Source organism: Arachis hypogaea, chromosome 11, assembly GCF_003086295.3.
Source record: "Arachis hypogaea cultivar Tifrunner chromosome 11, arahy.Tifrunner.gnm2.J5K5, whole genome shotgun sequence".
Classification (NCBI taxonomy): Eukaryota; Viridiplantae; Streptophyta; class Magnoliopsida; order Fabales; family Fabaceae; genus Arachis; species Arachis hypogaea.
The window spans coordinates 112,136,024-112,154,290 of record NC_092046.1 but is presented as its reverse complement, the minus strand read 5'-3'; the positions used below and the strand labels follow the sequence as shown (position 1 = coordinate 112,154,290).

The following is an 18,267-nucleotide window of genomic DNA, read 5'->3' as shown; positions in this document are numbered from 1 at the left end:
AACTGAGATTTTGAAGATGAAGAATGCGTATTATGATCCTAAACTGAGAGTAGTGTGATGCCAAAATTGACGGAGCTCAACGAAGAAAAGGAATAATAGAGTAAGTTGAAAACAAATAAGTGTCAAAATTGAGGAATAATTTTCTACAATCAAATTATTCATCAAAAAAATATAGAGAATTTGACATTTGTGATATTTGTCAAAAATATATATTAATTTTTACACTTAACTATGGCTGTTTAAAAAAATCATGTTAAAATAGCTCTTTTTTCTTGTAGTGAATTGCGTTATCATTACGTCTCCCAAGCATCACCGTCTCATTGGGTGTCTTATTTTCTCTTCCCAAATTATTCTTCCAGAAAAGGTATTCCAACTCTCTCTAATTGCATTTACTCCTCCCCCGTTGTACTCCATCATCGTTGTCGTTACGCCTCCAAGCATTACCGTCTCATTGGATGTCTTGTTTTCTCTTCTTAAATCATTCTTCTAGAAAAGGTACTCCAACTCTCTCTAATTGCGTTTACTCCTGTTTATTTCTTCTTCTGTCAGGCCGTCACCTTAACTCAGATTAAAATAAACACACAATTAAAATATGACATATCAGAGAGGGTAACTTACATATTACTTTAGAGAGGGTATGATAGCATTCACCATAATTTATATGTAAAAAATTAAAATTAGAGGATCGTTGCCCTCCTTTTCCACTATGTAATAGTGTCACCATTTTCATAGAGTAGACACAGATGGGATCTAATCTACATATTTACGAATCAGATCAGATCGAATATCAGATATATTTGTAAAATATTAAAATATAGTTAAAATTTTATTTTTATTAAAAAATATCAATAATATCTTTTTTTATTCTTTTAAACATGTTTACTCTTAAAATAATATATATCAAACATATTTTTTAAAATAATAAAAATAAAATAATACAATATATATGATAATTATTAGTTGAAATAAAATATAAAAAATATTTATTTATTTTTACGGATTCGCAAATATGCGGATACCTACACAAAATCTGCAATTCAATCTTATTAATGTGTGGATCTGATCTGATCCGATCCGATCCGACAGTCTTATAGATCGAATCTATATATATCCGTAATTTTTATATCGAATTCGAATAAATACTATGGATATGTAAATTAGATTTGATCCATGAACACCCTACATTTTCAAACATGTGAAGTTGTGAACATACAATTTGACTTTTGATACGGTACCTGTATCCTCGGTCACCCGGAATACTCGGCACACAAATATCCGAGGCTGACGTCACGTTAAACAAGCTCGGAACAAAAGCAGATAAGCTCGGCCTCACCCATTCAAATAAAAGACACGTGCATCATAAAGCTCGGTCCCGTATCAGCCGTCCGAAAATCTCGGCACGTGATCAGGACCGAAACAGCATCACGCAACTGAAAATAGGAAACGTGCTAAACTAGTTTATAGCACCAAAACAGAATATCTCAACTAACCTATAAACTAGGACTTATCCACTAACGGGCAGAAGACAACTTCTATAAAACCTAGCTAACATGCTTGGCTAGGTCTCAGGTTCCACTACCAGTTTCCATATTCATTTATTCACTCTCACTTAATCACTCTCTCTTTCTCTCTTTTCTGAGACTATTACTAACTTGAGCGTCGGAGTATCTTTTGCAGGTATTCCCGCCGCGGTGTTTGTCCATCGGCCGACGTGAAGCCCTTCCTCTCCGTCGACGACTCACTCGGAAGTGCTTAAGCTCGGCCTACCCAGTGTTCGGACGAATCACTTGGCGCCCACCATGGGGCCGGAGTACATCTAACCCCACTGTTTCCTTTGTTTAGTCTTTCACCTTATTTTGCAGGATCCCCGATCCTCGGACATGGCTGACAAGGAAAATCCACAACTTTCACAGGATGACCTCCTAGCTCAGATCGCTGAGCTTCAGGCGGAGGTACGAAGGATAGCCGAGCTCTCAACACAAAGTAATGGAGAGAACTCCAAGGGCTCAGCTCAAAGTACGGCGGACCCTTTAAACATCGTCCCGCCAAAGGAAAAGCTCACCCTTGACAACCCCTTCTCCGAGGAGATCACGAATTACCAGATGCCAAAAAACTTTACGCTGCCCACCGCGCTGGAGCCGTACAAGGGATTCGGCGACCCCCGAGCCCATGTGAAGAAGTTCCAATCGATGATGTTCTTCAACGGCCCGAACAATGAGCCCATCCTCTGTCGAGCATTTCCCACTTACCTAGATGGTGCAGCGTTACTCTGGTTTTCTAAACTTTCTGCAGGTTCGATCTCCTCCTTTGAAGACCTCGCCAGATCATTTATTGATTACTTCGCTGCATCAAGAATATATGTACATGGCTCGGACTTTCTCGGCACCATCAAACAAGGTCAGCACGAGAGTCTGAAAGACTACATGACCAGATTCGCTGACGCCACTATGGAGATCCAAGACTTGGACCCAGCCGTTCACTTGCATGCTCTCAAGGCCGGCCTCAGACCTGGCAAGTTTCGGGAGACCATTGCCATAACAAAGCCAAAGACGCTAGAGGAATTCCGAGAAAGGGCGGCTGGGCAAATGGAGATCGAAGAACTCCGAGAAGCCCAGAAATCAGACAAACAGCCACATCGGAGAGATGAGGAAAGGACTTTCAGATCGCCAGGCAACAGGGACACAAAGAAACCTCCTAAGCCCGCGTCAAAGTACAACACATACACCAGATTTAACACCCGAAGAGAGAACATCATCAGAGAGATTCTCAACGCCGGAATCATAAAACCACCGGCCCGAGCAGGGAACTACCAGGATCAACGATTCGTGGACAAAACAAAACATTGTGCCTTCCACCGAAAGTTCGGTCATACCACAGATGGCTGCATCGTTGCGAAGGACCTCCTGGAAAGACTAGCACGCCAAGGTCTCCTGGACAAATACATTGAAACCAGAAAGGGCAGAGGAGGAAACTCGGACAGGGCAGAGCATAAGCAAGCAACGGCTGACGACAAAAAAGAGAGGACGACTCCTGATCCGCCAAGAGGAGTCATCAACCACATATCAGGAGGATTCGCAGGCGGAGGAGAAACAAGCTCGGCCAGGAAGCGGAGCTATAGAGCGATGATGGCAATCGAAGGAACCATACAGCCAAAGAAGGGCAAAGAACCAGACGTCACAATATCCTTCAACCAAACAGACTTCAAATCGGCAAGCCCTAACCTCGACGACCCCGTGGTAATTTCCATCCAGGTCGGAGAACTGTTGGTAAGAAAGACATTATTAGATCCAGGTAGTAGTGCTGACGTTTTATTTTACTCTACTTTCACAAAAATGAAATTATCAGAGAAATTGATACAACCCTCCTCTGGAGAGCTAATTGGGTTCTCCGGAGAAAGAGTCCCCATCATGGGGCATATATGGCTAAAGACCACAATGGGAGAGATCCCTATGTCAAAATCAATTGATATTCAATATCTAATAGTAAACTGTTACAGCCCTTATAATATTATACTGGGGAGACCCGCACTGAACATATTCAGGGCAGTGGTGTCCACATTACATCTGTGTGTCAAGTTTCCAGTGCAGGAAAACAAGATCGCTATGGTGCATGCTGACCATCAAGAAGCTCGGCAATGCTATAACGCTGGTCTAAAACCAGACCAAACAAAACAGGAAGCTCGGCCCCAGGTCCAAGCCATCCAAACATCTGCCAACACAGCAACACTAACCGATCTTGACCCAAGGGAAGACCTCGGCGAAAGACCTCGGCCAACGGACAATCTTCAACAAGTAACACTAACAGCAGACGACAACCAATGCACATATGTTGGAGAAGCCTTAGAAGGGGCAGACCGAGCAAAGCTCATTCGCATACTACGTCAGAACGCCGACCTTTTCGCATGGACGCCAGACGACATGCCTGGAATAAATCCAGAGGTCATCTGCCATAAGCTAGCAATTGACAAAACAGTCCGACCAGTTGCACAGAAGAAAAGGAACCTCGGAGAAGAGAAAAAACAAGCAGCACTCGAAGAAACCCAGAAGCTCCTCAACGCAGGCTTCATCAGAGAAATTCGCTTCACCACATGGTTGTCCAACGTGGTAATGGTAAGAAAAAACTCAGGTAAATGGCGCATGTGCGTCGACTTTACAAACTTAAATAAAGCTTGCCCAAAAGATGCATATCCACTGCCTTGCATTGATAAATTAGTTGATAATGCCTCTGGTTATAAAGCTTTGAGTTTTATGGATGCATACTCTGGATATAACCAGATTCTAATGCACCCAGAAGACCAAAGCAAAACAGCTTTTATAACAGAACACGGGAATTTTTGTTACAAGGTAATGCCCTTTGGCCTAAAGAATGCAGGTGCGACATATCAAAGGCTAATGGACAAAGTGTTCCAACAACAGATAGGCCGCAATATGGAGGTCTACGTAGATGACATGGTAGCAAAAACACCTTCGCAGGGGTCACACTGTGACGACCTAGTAGAAATCTTCAGACAACTCCGAGCATATAACATGAGACTCAATCCAGACAAATGCGCGTTCGGAGTACAAGGAGGGAAGTTCCTGGGATTCATGTTAACATCTCGAGGCATCGAGGCCAACCCAGAAAAGTGCAGGGCCGTGCTGAACATGGCAAGCCCAAAAACGGTAAAGGAAGTCCAGCAACTTGCAGGACGAATAGCTGCCCTGTCACGTTTCCTACCTGCAGTGGCAAACCGATCTTATCACTTTTTCCAGACATTCTCTAAAGGCAGGAAGTTCAACTGGACAGACGAATGCGAAAATGCTTTCACCGAACTTAAACAACACTTAACATCACCACCAATCCTCCAAAGACCAGAGACAGGTAACCCACTGTATTTATACCTATCAGTATCTAACCATGCTATAAGCTCGGTTTTAGTAACAGAAACAGGAAGAAAGCAAAACCCAGTATACTTCATCAGTAGGGTGCTACAACCAACAGAAACAAGGTACCCGAAGATAGAACAACTGGCGCTAGCACTAATCACCACAGCAAGAAGACTGCGGCACTATTTTCAAAGCCACACAATCATAGTACGAACGAACCAACCGCTAAGGCAGATATTAACCAGACCCGAGCTCGCCGGCAGATTGATAAAATGGTCGGTTGAGCTCTCCGAGTTCGACATCCAGTACGAACCAAGGAAAACACTGAAGTCACAGGTGCTAGCCGACTTTATATCGGAAATGACTAATGATACACATAATACAGAAGTCAGTTGGAGCATACATGTAGATGGAGCGTCAAACAAAGAAGGCAGTGGGGCAGGAATACTACTAAAAGAAGGAGACAAGGTGGTGGCCGAGCAGTCACTACAGTTCCGCTTCAACGCAAGCAACAATCAGGTAGAATATGAGGCCCTACTTGCTGGACTAAAGCTCGCCCTACAACTACAAATACCTCGAATAACAGCCTACTGCGATTCTTCCTTAGTGGTACATCAAATAAAGGGCGAATTTCAGGTAAAAGATCCTTTGTTAGAGAAATATTGGCTCATAACAAAGGATCTAATTTCAAAATTTAAAGAATTTGATATTATCCATGTAAACCGAGAACAAAACACCAGGGCCGATGTGTTATCTAAGCTAGCCACAACTCGGCAAGCCGAAAACACATCGGCACTGTCCCAGCTAACACTTAACAGACCAAGTTTTGAGCAGGATACGATTCTAAGTATTACACAGGTCTCAGATTGGCGAACACCTTTTCTCGATTACATCAATACAGGCACCATTCCAAAAGGTGAGCCAAACTTGCCGCTCTTCAGAAGAAGAGCAAGCTTCTATACAATGCTCGGAAACACCTTATATAGGCGAGGACATTCACAACCACTGCTCAAGTGCATCAGCAAAGAGGAAGCCGAGGAAGTTATGGCTGAAACACATGAAGGAGTCTGTGGCAACCATATCGGCGGCCGAGCATTAGCAGCAAAGATCTTGCGAACAGGATACTATTGGCCGACGATAAAACGGGACTGCATCACAAAAGTCAAAGCATGTGATAATTGTCAAAAGCATGCCACCCTCTCAGAGACCCCAGCCGAAGAGCTCCATACCATAGAGGTAAGCTGGCCTTTCGATACGTGGGGATTGGATATCCTCGGACCCTTTCCGAAAGCGCCAGGCCAGGTAAAGTTCCTCTTAGTGTCAATCGATTATTTCTCTAAGTGGATAGAAGCACAACCACTAGCACACATAACATCAGAAAAAGTGCGATCTTTTCTATGGAAAAATATCATATGCAGATTCGGTATCCCAAGAGAAATAATCTCAGATAACGGAAGACAATTTACAGACCATAAGCTCGCCGCCTTTCTGACAAACTTTAACATCAAACATCACTTCAGCTCAGTAGAGCACCCGCAAACTAACGGACAAGTTGAATCAGCTAATAGAATTATCTTGCAGGGATTAAAGAAAAAGCTCGGCGAAGCTAAAGGGGAGTGGGCCGACCTCATTCCAGAAATTCTATGGAGTTACAACACCAGCATTCAATCTGCCACAGGGGAAACTCCCTTCAAATTGGTATATGGCGCAGAAGCGCTCATTCCAGTAGAGGTCAGCATCCCAACACTAAGGACCGAGCTCTATAATCAACCAAACAATCAACAAGCTCGGTCAGTCGAACTGGACCTCGTAGAAGAAGACAGAGACATCTCCGCCATAAAGCAGCGAGCCAGAAAACAATACCTAGAGCAAAGACACCACAAAAGAGTAGTTCACAGGTCTTTCAACAATGGAGACCTTGTACTCAGACGAACAGAAGATGCACGAAAACCACCAGCACATGGCAAATTAGCAGCAAATTGGGAAGGTCCTTTCCGAGTTCTCCAAAACCTCGGAAAGGGGGCTTACAAATTAGAAACCCTTAGAGGAGAGCAATTTCCGGGAACATGGAACGTCTCCTCTCTAAAGGAATATCAATCGTGACATAGCCTGTGTAATAAGCGAATGATGGCACTCTTTTTCCCTCCGACAGTTTTTTCCCAAAACACAAGGGTTTTACTCGGAAAGGGTTTTAATGAGGCCGGACGCAACAAACCATTGTAGCCATACAACTTAATGTGCAACCAAAACAGTTCTCATTTTGGCAGTTAGCATACATTTCAGCTAGTAAACACTTCAAATTATTCGAGCATAACCCTCGGAACCTTAACATCACGAGCCGAGCTTATCCCTCGGAAAACCTCCACCACAAAAATAAGTCAACGTTATTCCCAATGAACAAACCAATCCGAGCCTCATACTCGGAATTCTAAATGCGCATACCGAGCATAATACTCGGACAAGTACAAACTAACACATTTTTACGATGGTCTCCACCATACGTTCCAACAAATAAAAATTTCAAAGAAATCCGAGCTTCATACTCGGAAAGCAACATACGCACGCCGAGTATACTACTCGGAGGAAGTACAAACAAACAATATCATCTAAATTAGTCAAACAAATCTTACCGCATTTCCATTCAAAAATACAAGTACTACGTTTAGAACAACTACTCTCATTTCTAACAAGTTCACCTAAACAGAGAATGGCTTTGGCCATCTTCGATACACATATACGATTACTTCCAACACACAATCATAAGTTTATCCAAAAAATCAAAGTTTATAAGATAAGTCATCATCAAGCCGAGCTATATGCTCGGAAAACAAAAGTATCGCAACCGAATTACATACTCGGTACCCAAAATGTTATCGCCAAATATTCGAAAACATAGTTCAAGATAAAACAACCACAAGTTTCAAGCATGCTACAAATATACAAAATAAACAAGATCAAATACTAAAAGCCTAGTCTGCCTTGTCACCTATGCTAGATCCCTCACTCTCACCAGCACCTTCATCTTCAACAAGTTCACCGTTAACAACCACTTTCATGACATCAAGTTTTGAAGGATCAGCTTCCGGACACACCACCTTGACCTGGGAAACAGCACGGTCAAACCCTTGGGCAAAAGCCTCATAAACTCCGCCTTCCAACTCTTTGACCCTAGCAGAAAGCTGATCGTTCTCAGATTCCACAACCTTCAATTTTTCAGACAAGGACTTTTGAAGTTTTTTCTCATCGGCCAACTCCAACTCCTTTTTCTCCATAGAAGCAACAAGCTCAGCAATTTTCTGATCTTTTTCCTGAATGAACCCAGACAGCTCTTCTACACGGGAAGCTTCAATCTGCTCCCGATCCAGGGAAAGCTCCTGTGCTCGGCCAATGGCAACAATCCGAGCACCAATCACCTACGACAATAAAACAATATAATAAGAGACATCAAAAAGCCACAACCATAAACAAAATAAACTATACCTGCAGAAACCGACTAACACCAGCTCGGCCGACTTCCTCAATCATTTTCATATCGTCCGGAAAACAACACAGTTCGTCAGCCATAGTACTGAAAGGATACAACTTTGCCCACAGAGACCTAGCGTGCTCATTCTCGTCATAACCGTGAAGCCTTTTCTGCGACTCGTATGCAGACTCAACCTTCTCCAAAATCATAGAAGACTCCCCCTTACCCTCCAAAACCTCGGCAAGGCTGCCCTGGGCTTGTCCCCTCTTCCTCTTATGTTTCGGCCCATGATGAATCAAGGCAGCTACACCTTTTCCAGCATTCGAAGACACCTCCTTTTCACCTTTCTTGCGCTGATTGAAGAAAGATTTCAGGCCCGCGGTTGTAATGGCAGGAGCCCTCTCGGCTGCAAAACAAAAACAAGCAAATAAAAACCAGAAGGAGCACCTTATAAAGGAAAGACAGAAGCATGGCAAATTACGTTACCTATGTGATCATAAACAGCCTGTCTATTAGTATCCCATTTCAACATCTCGGCAATCGATAACAACCCCTTCGGACCCAATGATTTAAATAAGAAGCTCATCATAATATCATCATCTGGATGCCTATCATCTACGTCTAATACCTGATAAGGTTCGGGACACCAAGACAAGGGGAACTTTTCGACCAAGTGCTCATTCAAATAGAAGGGAAACTCCTCGGGCACACTCCTCACCTTAACAAACATCGACTTAAAATCCTTAAAAGAAGATTTATACAGACCAAAGATAGCCCGACGCGGATAACTACTAAGATTTACCCATAACCCACGTCCCACCCCCTTAGCTTGAAACAACGAGAAGAAGAGCCTCAGAGAAGGGGGGTAATCTAATAACCCCATCAATACCTCGAAAGCCCGTACAAAACCCCAAGAATTCGGGTGCAGCTGGGTAGGGGCGCAGTTCAACCAGTATAAGACCCCACATTCAAATTCGGTAAAAGGCAGTTTGACCCCCAATTCAGTAAACAAACAGCTATACATATAAAAGAAAGACCAATCCCTCAACTGGTCACAGACTCGGTCCTCTTTACCACACGGCAACAACTCTATCCTAATGTTACTACCCTTTCTAACCCACAAGTCTGACCCCAGTAACTTTACTGACTCCTCATCATCAAACTGAGATGCATATTCCCTCACCCTGGCATCAACCCACCCACACGGATCAACCACATCACAGTTCTCCATTGCAGACAAAGAAAGGAAAAAATAAAGCACAAGAAGGAAGAAGAAAACGTGAATTCAGCACTGACCTTTGCTAGACATTCTCAGACAAGAAACCAAACCAAAACTCCTTTTCTCCAGAAAACAGCAGCAAATAGCATTTACAAAAAGCAAAGGTAATAAAGGAGTAAGCCCAGTAACCTAAACGGTTACACAAAAACCCCACATTTAATCCTCGTCGTCAAAAAAGAGAGGAATTTAATGACCTCCAAATCCGACGGACAGGGGTACCTGGGGATGCGGGGCACGTTTCACGTCAATCATGTCAAAGAGGCGCGAAGAACGAAGCAAGTATTAAACACATAGAAAACCGTTTCGTAGTCCAAACAAGACCAAGCCGAGCTTGGGGGCTACAGCGACCATATGCGACAAACAAATTCGGCAACCGAGGATCCAATACTCTTGGTCCAAAAGCTCGCCTTAGTCCTGTCCACACCAAGGCAAGCTTGGGGGCTATGATACGGTACCTGTATCCTCGGTCACCCGGAATACTCAGCACACAAATATCCGAGGCTGACGTCACGTTAAACAAGCTCGGAACAAAAGCAGATAAGCTCGGCCTCACCCATTCAAATAAAAGACACGTGCATCATAAAGCTCGGTCCCGTATCAGCCGTCCGAAAATCTCGGCACGTGATCAGGACCGAAACAGCATCACGCAACTGAAAATAGGAAACGTGCTAAACTAGTTTATAGCACCAAAACAGAATATCTCAACTAACCTATAAACTAGGACTTATCCACTAACGGGCAGAAGACAACTTCTATAAAACCTAGCTAACATGCTTGGCTAGGTCTCAGGTTCCACTACCAGTTTCCATATTCATTTATTCACTCTCACTTAATCACTCTCTCTTTCTCTCTTTTCTGAGACTATTACTAACTTGAGCGTCGGAGTATCTTTTGCAGGTATTCCCGCCGCGGTGTTTGTCCATCGGCCGACGTGAAGCCCTTCCTCTCCGTCGACGACTCACTCGGAAGTGCTTAAGCTCGGCCTACCCAGTGTTCGGACGAATCAACTTTCATAGAGGCTCGTGAACTTAATCACCACTCTAGAACCACTTTGATTAACTAACAACGTTACTAATCATTTTGCATATGGCTCTAAGGCATGCATGTTTGGTATATCACAATTTGGAATTCAAGAATAATAGAATAAGAAGAAAATTTAGAGAAAAAGACCTGCACGATGACAGAATTTGCACATAGTCACTAAAGAACTTTTTGGAATACTAATTTTAGCGATCAAATTTTTTTTTGTTAATACTTAACGATAGATTTAGCTGATATTGCAACAGAAAAATTAGGAAACAAATTTTCCTTAAATATTCATAATAATTGACGAATAAATAACTATTTTGAATTATGATGTATTTAAGTGCTGATAATTCTGATTATGACTCATTTAAATAAATTTTGTAACTAGAAAAGATTATATTTGTCTAACATTCCTAACCAAACATTAATCTGGTGAGAGATGTTATTAGTTCTGATTCTACGTAGCTGTTATCATTATTATCAAATTTGGCTCAATTCGGCCGGTTCGACTGAAAATTCGGTCACCCGATCACCTGGCCGAGTCGAACCACTTGTCGAATCGTTTATGCAACAGAGCTGGTGAAATCCGATTTGACCCGATGGGTTTTATGCGAACCTGGTGACCCGGCCAGTTAATCAAACTCGGTCTGGGTCGTGTTTATTATTTTTTTTTCTTCCTGAAACGACGTCATTTCAAACCAACCCCACTCCCTCTTTGAATGAACCCTAGCCACTAATCTGAGACTTCTGAATTCTGATTCTGAGTGGAACTAACCCCCAGCCAACATCGTCTCTCTGTCTCTACTCTCTCGAGCTTGGCGTCGACAGCCCCTCATCCTCACTCGTCACTCTCCCGTCTCTCCCCTCACCTTGTTAGTCGTCAATTCATCACTCTTAATTAGTCTCTGGATCTCTCACCGTGACCCTGCGTTCACTTCGTCAGAACCAGTGAAGCAGCATCTGCTCCCTCGGGTGGTGCTGGTGGTCGTCTTCTCAACCAGGTGAGCTCCAATTTTCGGCCTTGTTCTTTCTCTAGTTCAATGTTGATTTCGGTGAATCTGATGGTTCTTGAATGTTATTGTTGCTGTTTTATTTAGTTTTGAGTTGTTATTGCTGTTCTTTCTCTAGTTCGATGTTAATTTCGGTGAACCTGAGCAAATTTTAGAGCTGTTGCTGTTCTTTCTGTTTGTTGAATGTTGGTTTTTAGAGTTGTTGTTGTTATTCATTATCTGGTTCGATGTTAATTTCGATGAACATGAGCAAATTATAGAGTTGTTGTTGTTCTTTTTGTTTGTTGAATGTTGGTTTTTTAGAGTTGTTGTCTGTTCTTTCTCTGGTTTGATGTAAATTTTAGTTAGAATTATTGTTGAATCTGGTCGTTGCTGCTGTTGTATTTGATTTTTTAGAGGAGTTGTTGAACCTGAGAAAATTTTAGTGAACTTTGGTTGAATAGTTAAATTTGTTGTTGATTATCATTAGTGAACTTTGGTGGTTGTTGATTATCATTAGTTGTTACTGTGTTGTTGTGTTTCTTTTTGTTCATATCCTCGCACTTTCTATCCAACGGCTTTCCACATAATTTCTCATTACCTGCAAATGAAGAGGCATTGTTGAATCTAGAGCCCAATGCTGGAGGTATCTCACTGTCAAGGTTGTTCCCAGAAGCGTTGAAGTAGACCAAGCCAGGGATCATAGAAAGATTACTAGAAATTTTCTCACTGAAGTTATTAGCAGAGAGATCCAGCATTGTTAGGTTTGACAGATTTGTCAATGCTTCTGATATGTTCCCTGAAAGATGGTTGTGATCCACTAACAAATATTTCAATGAGGAGAATTTGGAAATATCCCCAAGCACATCCCCAGATAAATTTTTCCTGCCCAAATATTTTTTTAGATCATTAGTTATATTTAAAAATTGATATTGAATTATTAATGTTTGTAAAGGCTTATATTTTTAATTTTAAGACATTATTTTAATTTTATTTATATAATTTTATTTTTGTTAGTTATAACCAGATTAATCAGATAAATCAGTGACCCACCAATTAAACCAGTGACCTGATAACCCGGTCATATGATCGGATTGATTATCGGTTCGGTTCTAATAACTATGACTGTTACTGATCCAATATGTCAATACTTTATTTTAATTAAAAATTTAAATAATTAATTAATAGTAATTTACTAATCCTTTTGCATCCACTAACTTTTTTGGTTGAAACTTGAAATAACAAGCTTGGGGTTTTATTCTTTCAAAGAGAAGAAAGTTCTTCAACAATGGCAATTTTCATTCCCTTCTAACCCAACGGACTTCATCATTCTTCGCTGGCGTCTATCATTTGTGAGTGTGGCCGGTGCATCGTTGCAGCGATTGTCTTCGTCGGGTCTCCAGAACCTTCACATCGTCATCCCAGTCGTCGTTGTCGTCACCTGCGAACTGTGCTACTTTCAAGTAGTCGTTCTCGCCTTTCCGGCGTTATCGTCAATGTCTCTGTTCCAGTTGATGCAGTCCTATACATACTCCTCATTTTTCCAATTGTTGTGTTCGTTGTTTAGTTTAAAGCATTTTGTATTTTGCTGCATTCGTAATTTAGTAATAATTTGCACAATACTAGACTCTATCAATACCACTTTCAACCCATAGTAACATCTCTCACTCTCATCCAAATTCTTAGCCCTCTTTCTCTTTGAACCAGTAGTTTTTTTAAAACTGTTGCATCTCGCATTAGATGTAACCGAGTTTGTGGTTTGATGCATAGACATTCTTCCAACTACTTCAAAAAAGTTTTCTCAGACTTTGATAAATAGGATTTCAAATAGGGAAAGAAAACACACACTTATGAAAAAGAAATACCTAAGGTCATTGTGGTAACATCAAAAAATAATGCCAGGCTGGAATGTGCATTAAGCCAAGCTAAAAGAATAATTGCCAAGTAAAAAGCTAAGCAAACGGCATCACAAGAAAATTGACGTTTGGTCAAAATTGTCAGACGGAGTTAATCTTTCATGATTGTTAAGTCTATTTTTTTTTATGGATAGTATTATCAGCGTTTTAATTTTTTATGATCAGAAAATAGTATTTACTCGAAAATTGACAAATAAATTTGTTCTATCGCTAAAATTTAGGTAATCCAAAAAATTTCCAGAAGTGCATCACTACTAGATATTGATTTTTTTCCCCAATGCTCGTGATATTGTCATCGGAAAGTTTTATATTAATGCTCTCCTTAGTTTTAGAGACTTATTATTAGTTATTACACTGCTAGATTTGGAATATAATTTATTTATTTTATTAAATTACCATTTTTTGAAGAGACTTCAACATATTATATGCAAGAAGAAAATTTTAATATGTATGAATAAGATAGATAACTGCTACAATATATGTACACTGACACGGATACATGATACGATACGATACGAGACATGCCGATACGTGAATTTTAAAATTTTATATGACACGGGGAATATAAAATATTTTTTAGATAAATCGTAGTGATATTTTTATATTTTTCTTAATATTAAAACATACAAAATTTTTTAATTATTTTTAATGTCTTATTTTAATTATATAAAATATTTAAAATATTTGTTTTTTTAATAAATAATAATATATATTATTTTTAAATTTATTTTAAGAATACATGTTAAAAATAAGATAGGACATGCTGACACGTGATGGTATTTAAGTGTGTCTAAGCGTATCCGGCAAAAAATTTTTTATTTTAATTTCATTAAAACACGGTTGAACACAACAAACATACGTATCAAACGAATATCGATAAATGTCGTGTCCAAAATGTATCCGACAAACGAACATGATAACTCATCGAGATATCTGCGCCTAATAGGATAACTGTGATCGGGGTATAAGCGTTACAACAGATCCGGGAACGAAAATAGTTTCCCTTTTTTCCCATTTTGTCTCTACTCTCAACCATTCATCAAACATAAATAGTAAATGTGCTGCTATCAAGGCATAATTGACGTGAAATGGCGTGAGCATGTTACTGGGTTGTAATTATTATGAGCAATGATTTTGTTTGTGATCTACATTTGGTGAAAAAGAAGAAACCACTCAACAAAACAGACAGCTTTAGAGTTATGTAGTACAGTAAGTTGATTCTTTATGTTGTGACTATCAAATTGGCTGTATAGAGGTCAATGTTTCAATCATTTGACTTCTTTTTCTCTCTTTGATTTTCCTTCTCTGTTTTTCCTTGTGACACATATAACTAATAATGATACAAGAGTGAGCATCCTTGGAGAAAGTGTTTGTGCTCCAATTAAAGTTAATGTAGTAATCAAACCTACACAGTGTCCTACATGTAGCCACTTCTAATTGTTAAAGTCTTAATATCAAACAAGTCAAACATTCTTTTGATAGGCTTATGGTGCCAAAAAGAAAGGAATATATATATATATATATATATATATATATATATATATATATATATATATATATATACAGAATTTTTTTTGTTATAAAATAAAAAATATTTATTTTAAAAATAAATTAAACTAATATTATTTTTTAGAATTCATTTTTTTTAGCTTTTATGAAGTTCGTCCAATTTTTAGTTTTCACAAAATATTCGTTTAAGGTTTGGACGACCTTCATGAAAACTCAAACAAACAAAAAATAGATTTTAAAAAATAATGTTAGCTTACTTTGTTTTTAGAAATATTTTTTATTTTATAATAAAAAATACATTTAATACACATTTAAATACATTTAATAACACTCATGAAATAAATCTCATAATATATTCGATCACAGATAAATGCATCTTAACTTAAGACGCATTCAGTTAAGACTCTTAACTAAGTGTTTGAAACAAAAGTAAAATACAAAGTAAAAAATATTTTATAAACAAAAAAAATTAATTAGAAAATTAGTAACTATATCTATATCTATACATTTTATTTTTGTCTCATCCTTAAATATTTTTTATTAAATAAGAAGTGTTGCTTGCATTCTTTATTAGATAAACAAATTTTAGCTCTTCATTAATTATATTTAGGATTTAAATTTTAAAATTTAGAATTTAAAATTTAAAATATTTATTTTTTATTTATTATTTTTTTATCCTTAGTAGTAAGTTAATTTTCAAAGAACGTTACATTTATTTTTTTCCAAAGCGCATTAATATTTACTGTTATTTTTCATATTTTTCTAATATTAATTAATACTATAATAATAAAAGTTCATAAATAGAATAATCAATTTTTTTTATAATATTATTATTTTTTGTATAAATACTAAATATTTATCTGTGTATATTAGTTAATGATTAGTTTTTGGAAAAGTTTAAGGTGCCAGCAACTTTGTTAAATTCTGATCACCATATAATTAGCAAAGAAAAATGAGTCATTGGATGAAATTTCAAACCAATCTCACACCATTAAAACTATGGTGGATACTACCATGAAGATTTTATTATTGTCTTCATATAAAGATACTTCTTTTTTACCATTAGATGATGAAATGTATGGTTTGATTTTGATGTGTTGCAAAAGTGTTAATTTTTTTAAAGTGTGGCTAAACAAATAAAGTACACTTTTAACACAAGAATCTTCATAAAAAGATGTTTTTAGCATCTTCATTTGAGTAGTTGCCTAAAACTATTATTGATGGCTATTTGATGGTTATAAATCACGAAAGTTGCTACCCCTAGCATTCCTCATAGTTTTTTATGTGGAAGTATGATTGATAACAACTTTGCATGTATGTTACCAACCGTCCTCTTTTAGGCACTCAAAAGGGAAAAAAAATTAAAGGAAGCACGAAAGAAATTTTCTTTAATTTCCTTCTACAAAATGTGCATAAAGAGGCACTTCTTTTCTCTTCACATACATATATGAGTGACGGATCAGTCTCATTCATTTCTCTTTTAAGAAGATTTATTCCATGCTACAACACAAAAATCTTTGTTCCGTTCAACATCATCATCATCATCAGTTTAACATTCATATACATACGAATCTTCCAACATGCGTGGTATCAGCTATTTGAATAATAAGTACTCATCACCATCTCCATTCCAATCTCATTCGTATGATGATAATAACATGCCGCCATCATCATCTGTAATTAGCAGAATAAGTCCACTCATTCTGTTAGTTATAATAGTCTTAGCAGTTATCTTCTTCGCTTATGGCCTTGTCCATTTGATTCTATGGTTCTTCATCAAAATCCTATCATCATCGTCGTCGTCGTTCTTGTCGCCGTCTACTCTCTACAACTCTAACAGATTCCAAGAATCATCGAGGCGCTCCCGCGCGATTCAGAGACAGCTTCACCATCTCTTCCGAATGCACGATTCCGGACTAGAACAATCCACCATTGATGCTCTCCCAGTGTTCTACTACCAAGAATTGTTGGGGATGAAAGAACCATTCGATTGTGCAGTGTGCCTCTGCGAATTCTCTGCGAATGAGAAGCTGAGGTTGGTTCCAATTTGCAGCCACGCATTTCACATGAACTGCCTCGACACATGGCTTCTCTCAAACTCTACATGTCCTCTCTGTAGAGCAAATCTCTCTAGCTCTATCGTGAATCAGAATCCAGTGTTGCTTCGTGTTGTTGAGGAAGAGAATAAGAATGGTGGTGAAGGGAGTGAAGAGGAAGACGAAGGTGGTGGTGGGAGGAAAAGGGTGTTTTGTGTAAGACTTGGGAAACTGAGGAACAGTGAATTGATTCAGAGAGAAGAGGGTAGTAGTAGTAGTAGTCGTATAGGGTTGGATGGGAGAAGATGCTACTCAATGGGTTCATATGAGTATGTGGTTAGAGAATCGAATCTGAAAGTGGAAGTGGTGTTATCATCTCAGTCTCTTCATGTTGGTGGTGAAGAACAAGAAGAAGAAAATGATGATGGAAAGAAGATAGGGAAGAAGAGAACCAGAGGTGAGAGCTTCTCAGTTTCAAAGATTTGGCTATGGTCCAACAAGATCAAATATAATAATCATAGATCCAATAATGCAGATGCAGATTTTCCTTTGTCACCAATGTTAGGATTTGGTTGAATTAGTCCCACATTACTCAGGATAGCAAATGGAGTGGGTGGCCTAGGCTATAAATATGAGGCTAAGTTCTCCATTTGTTTTTGCACTAGTCAGAAATACTTTAAGCTTGTATCTGATTTTTCTTTTCCTCTGTACTCTTTATTAGAGAGTGTTGTGAGGTGTAGTTAGATATTTGCTTTGAGAGAGTGTGGGTGTACTGGGGTGCCGGTGAGAGAAAGAAGTCTATGTGTTGTAACAATTTTCACATAGTGATATTCTCTGGTTGTCATTTGACAACGGCCGTGGTTTTTCTCCAGTAATTGGAGTTTCCACGTTAAATTCTTGTGTTGTGATTGTGTCTATTTTATTTCTCTGTCAAAGGTATTTTCTCAAGGGGGAATGGTGTCTTATTCCCAACAACCAATAACAAAGAAAGCACTATTAATCTAATTTCGGAACTTTGAAGAAGAATTCTGTTTGATACCAATTTCTAGCATACTTTAGTTTTGTTGATACCACTTTCTTATTCTAATTTTACTTTTTCTTTTAATTGATTATATACACAAAGGCTGATTTTAACTTTTACCGAGAGAACATTTTTCTTTCCATCCAAAAATTCTAGAGGG

General features: G+C 38.9%; 2 protein-coding genes across 2 annotated transcripts; both read left to right on the top strand.

Moving 5' to 3' along the window:
* Positions 1-1,880: 1,880 nt before the first annotated feature.
* LOC112721633 (uncharacterized) lies at positions 1,881-6,968 on the top strand. Its single transcript, XM_025772678.1, has 2 exons — positions 1,881-4,109; positions 4,275-6,968. The coding sequence occupies exons 1-2, from the start codon at positions 1,881-1,883 to the stop codon at positions 6,966-6,968; spliced, it is 4,923 nt and encodes a 1,640-aa protein (XP_025628463.1).
* Positions 6,969-16,356: 9,388 nt separating this feature from the next.
* Positions 16,357-17,980, top strand: LOC112722372 (RING-H2 finger protein ATL46-like). The gene has a single exon (XM_025773371.3). It carries the CDS (start codon positions 16,631-16,633, stop codon positions 17,660-17,662), a length of 1,032 nt encoding a protein of 343 aa, XP_025629156.1. The 5' UTR covers positions 16,357-16,630; the 3' UTR covers positions 17,663-17,980.
* The last annotated feature ends 287 nt before the right edge of the window (positions 17,981-18,267 follow it).

What these genes read in the sequence shown, in the direction of transcription:
- LOC112721633 (XM_025772678.1), top strand. Translation starts at nt 1,881, where the DNA reads ATGGCTGACAAGGAAAATCCACAACTTTCACAGGATGACCTCCTAGCT. An exon ending in GGTTGTCCAACGTGGTAATG is followed by an intron (nt 4,110 to 4,274) that starts GTAAGAAAAAAC and finishes GGATATAACCAG; the next exon opens with ATTCTAATGCACCCAGAAGA.
- LOC112722372 (XM_025773371.3), top strand. Translation starts at nt 16,631, where the DNA reads ATGCGTGGTATCAGCTATTTGAATAATAAGTACTCATCACCATCTCCA.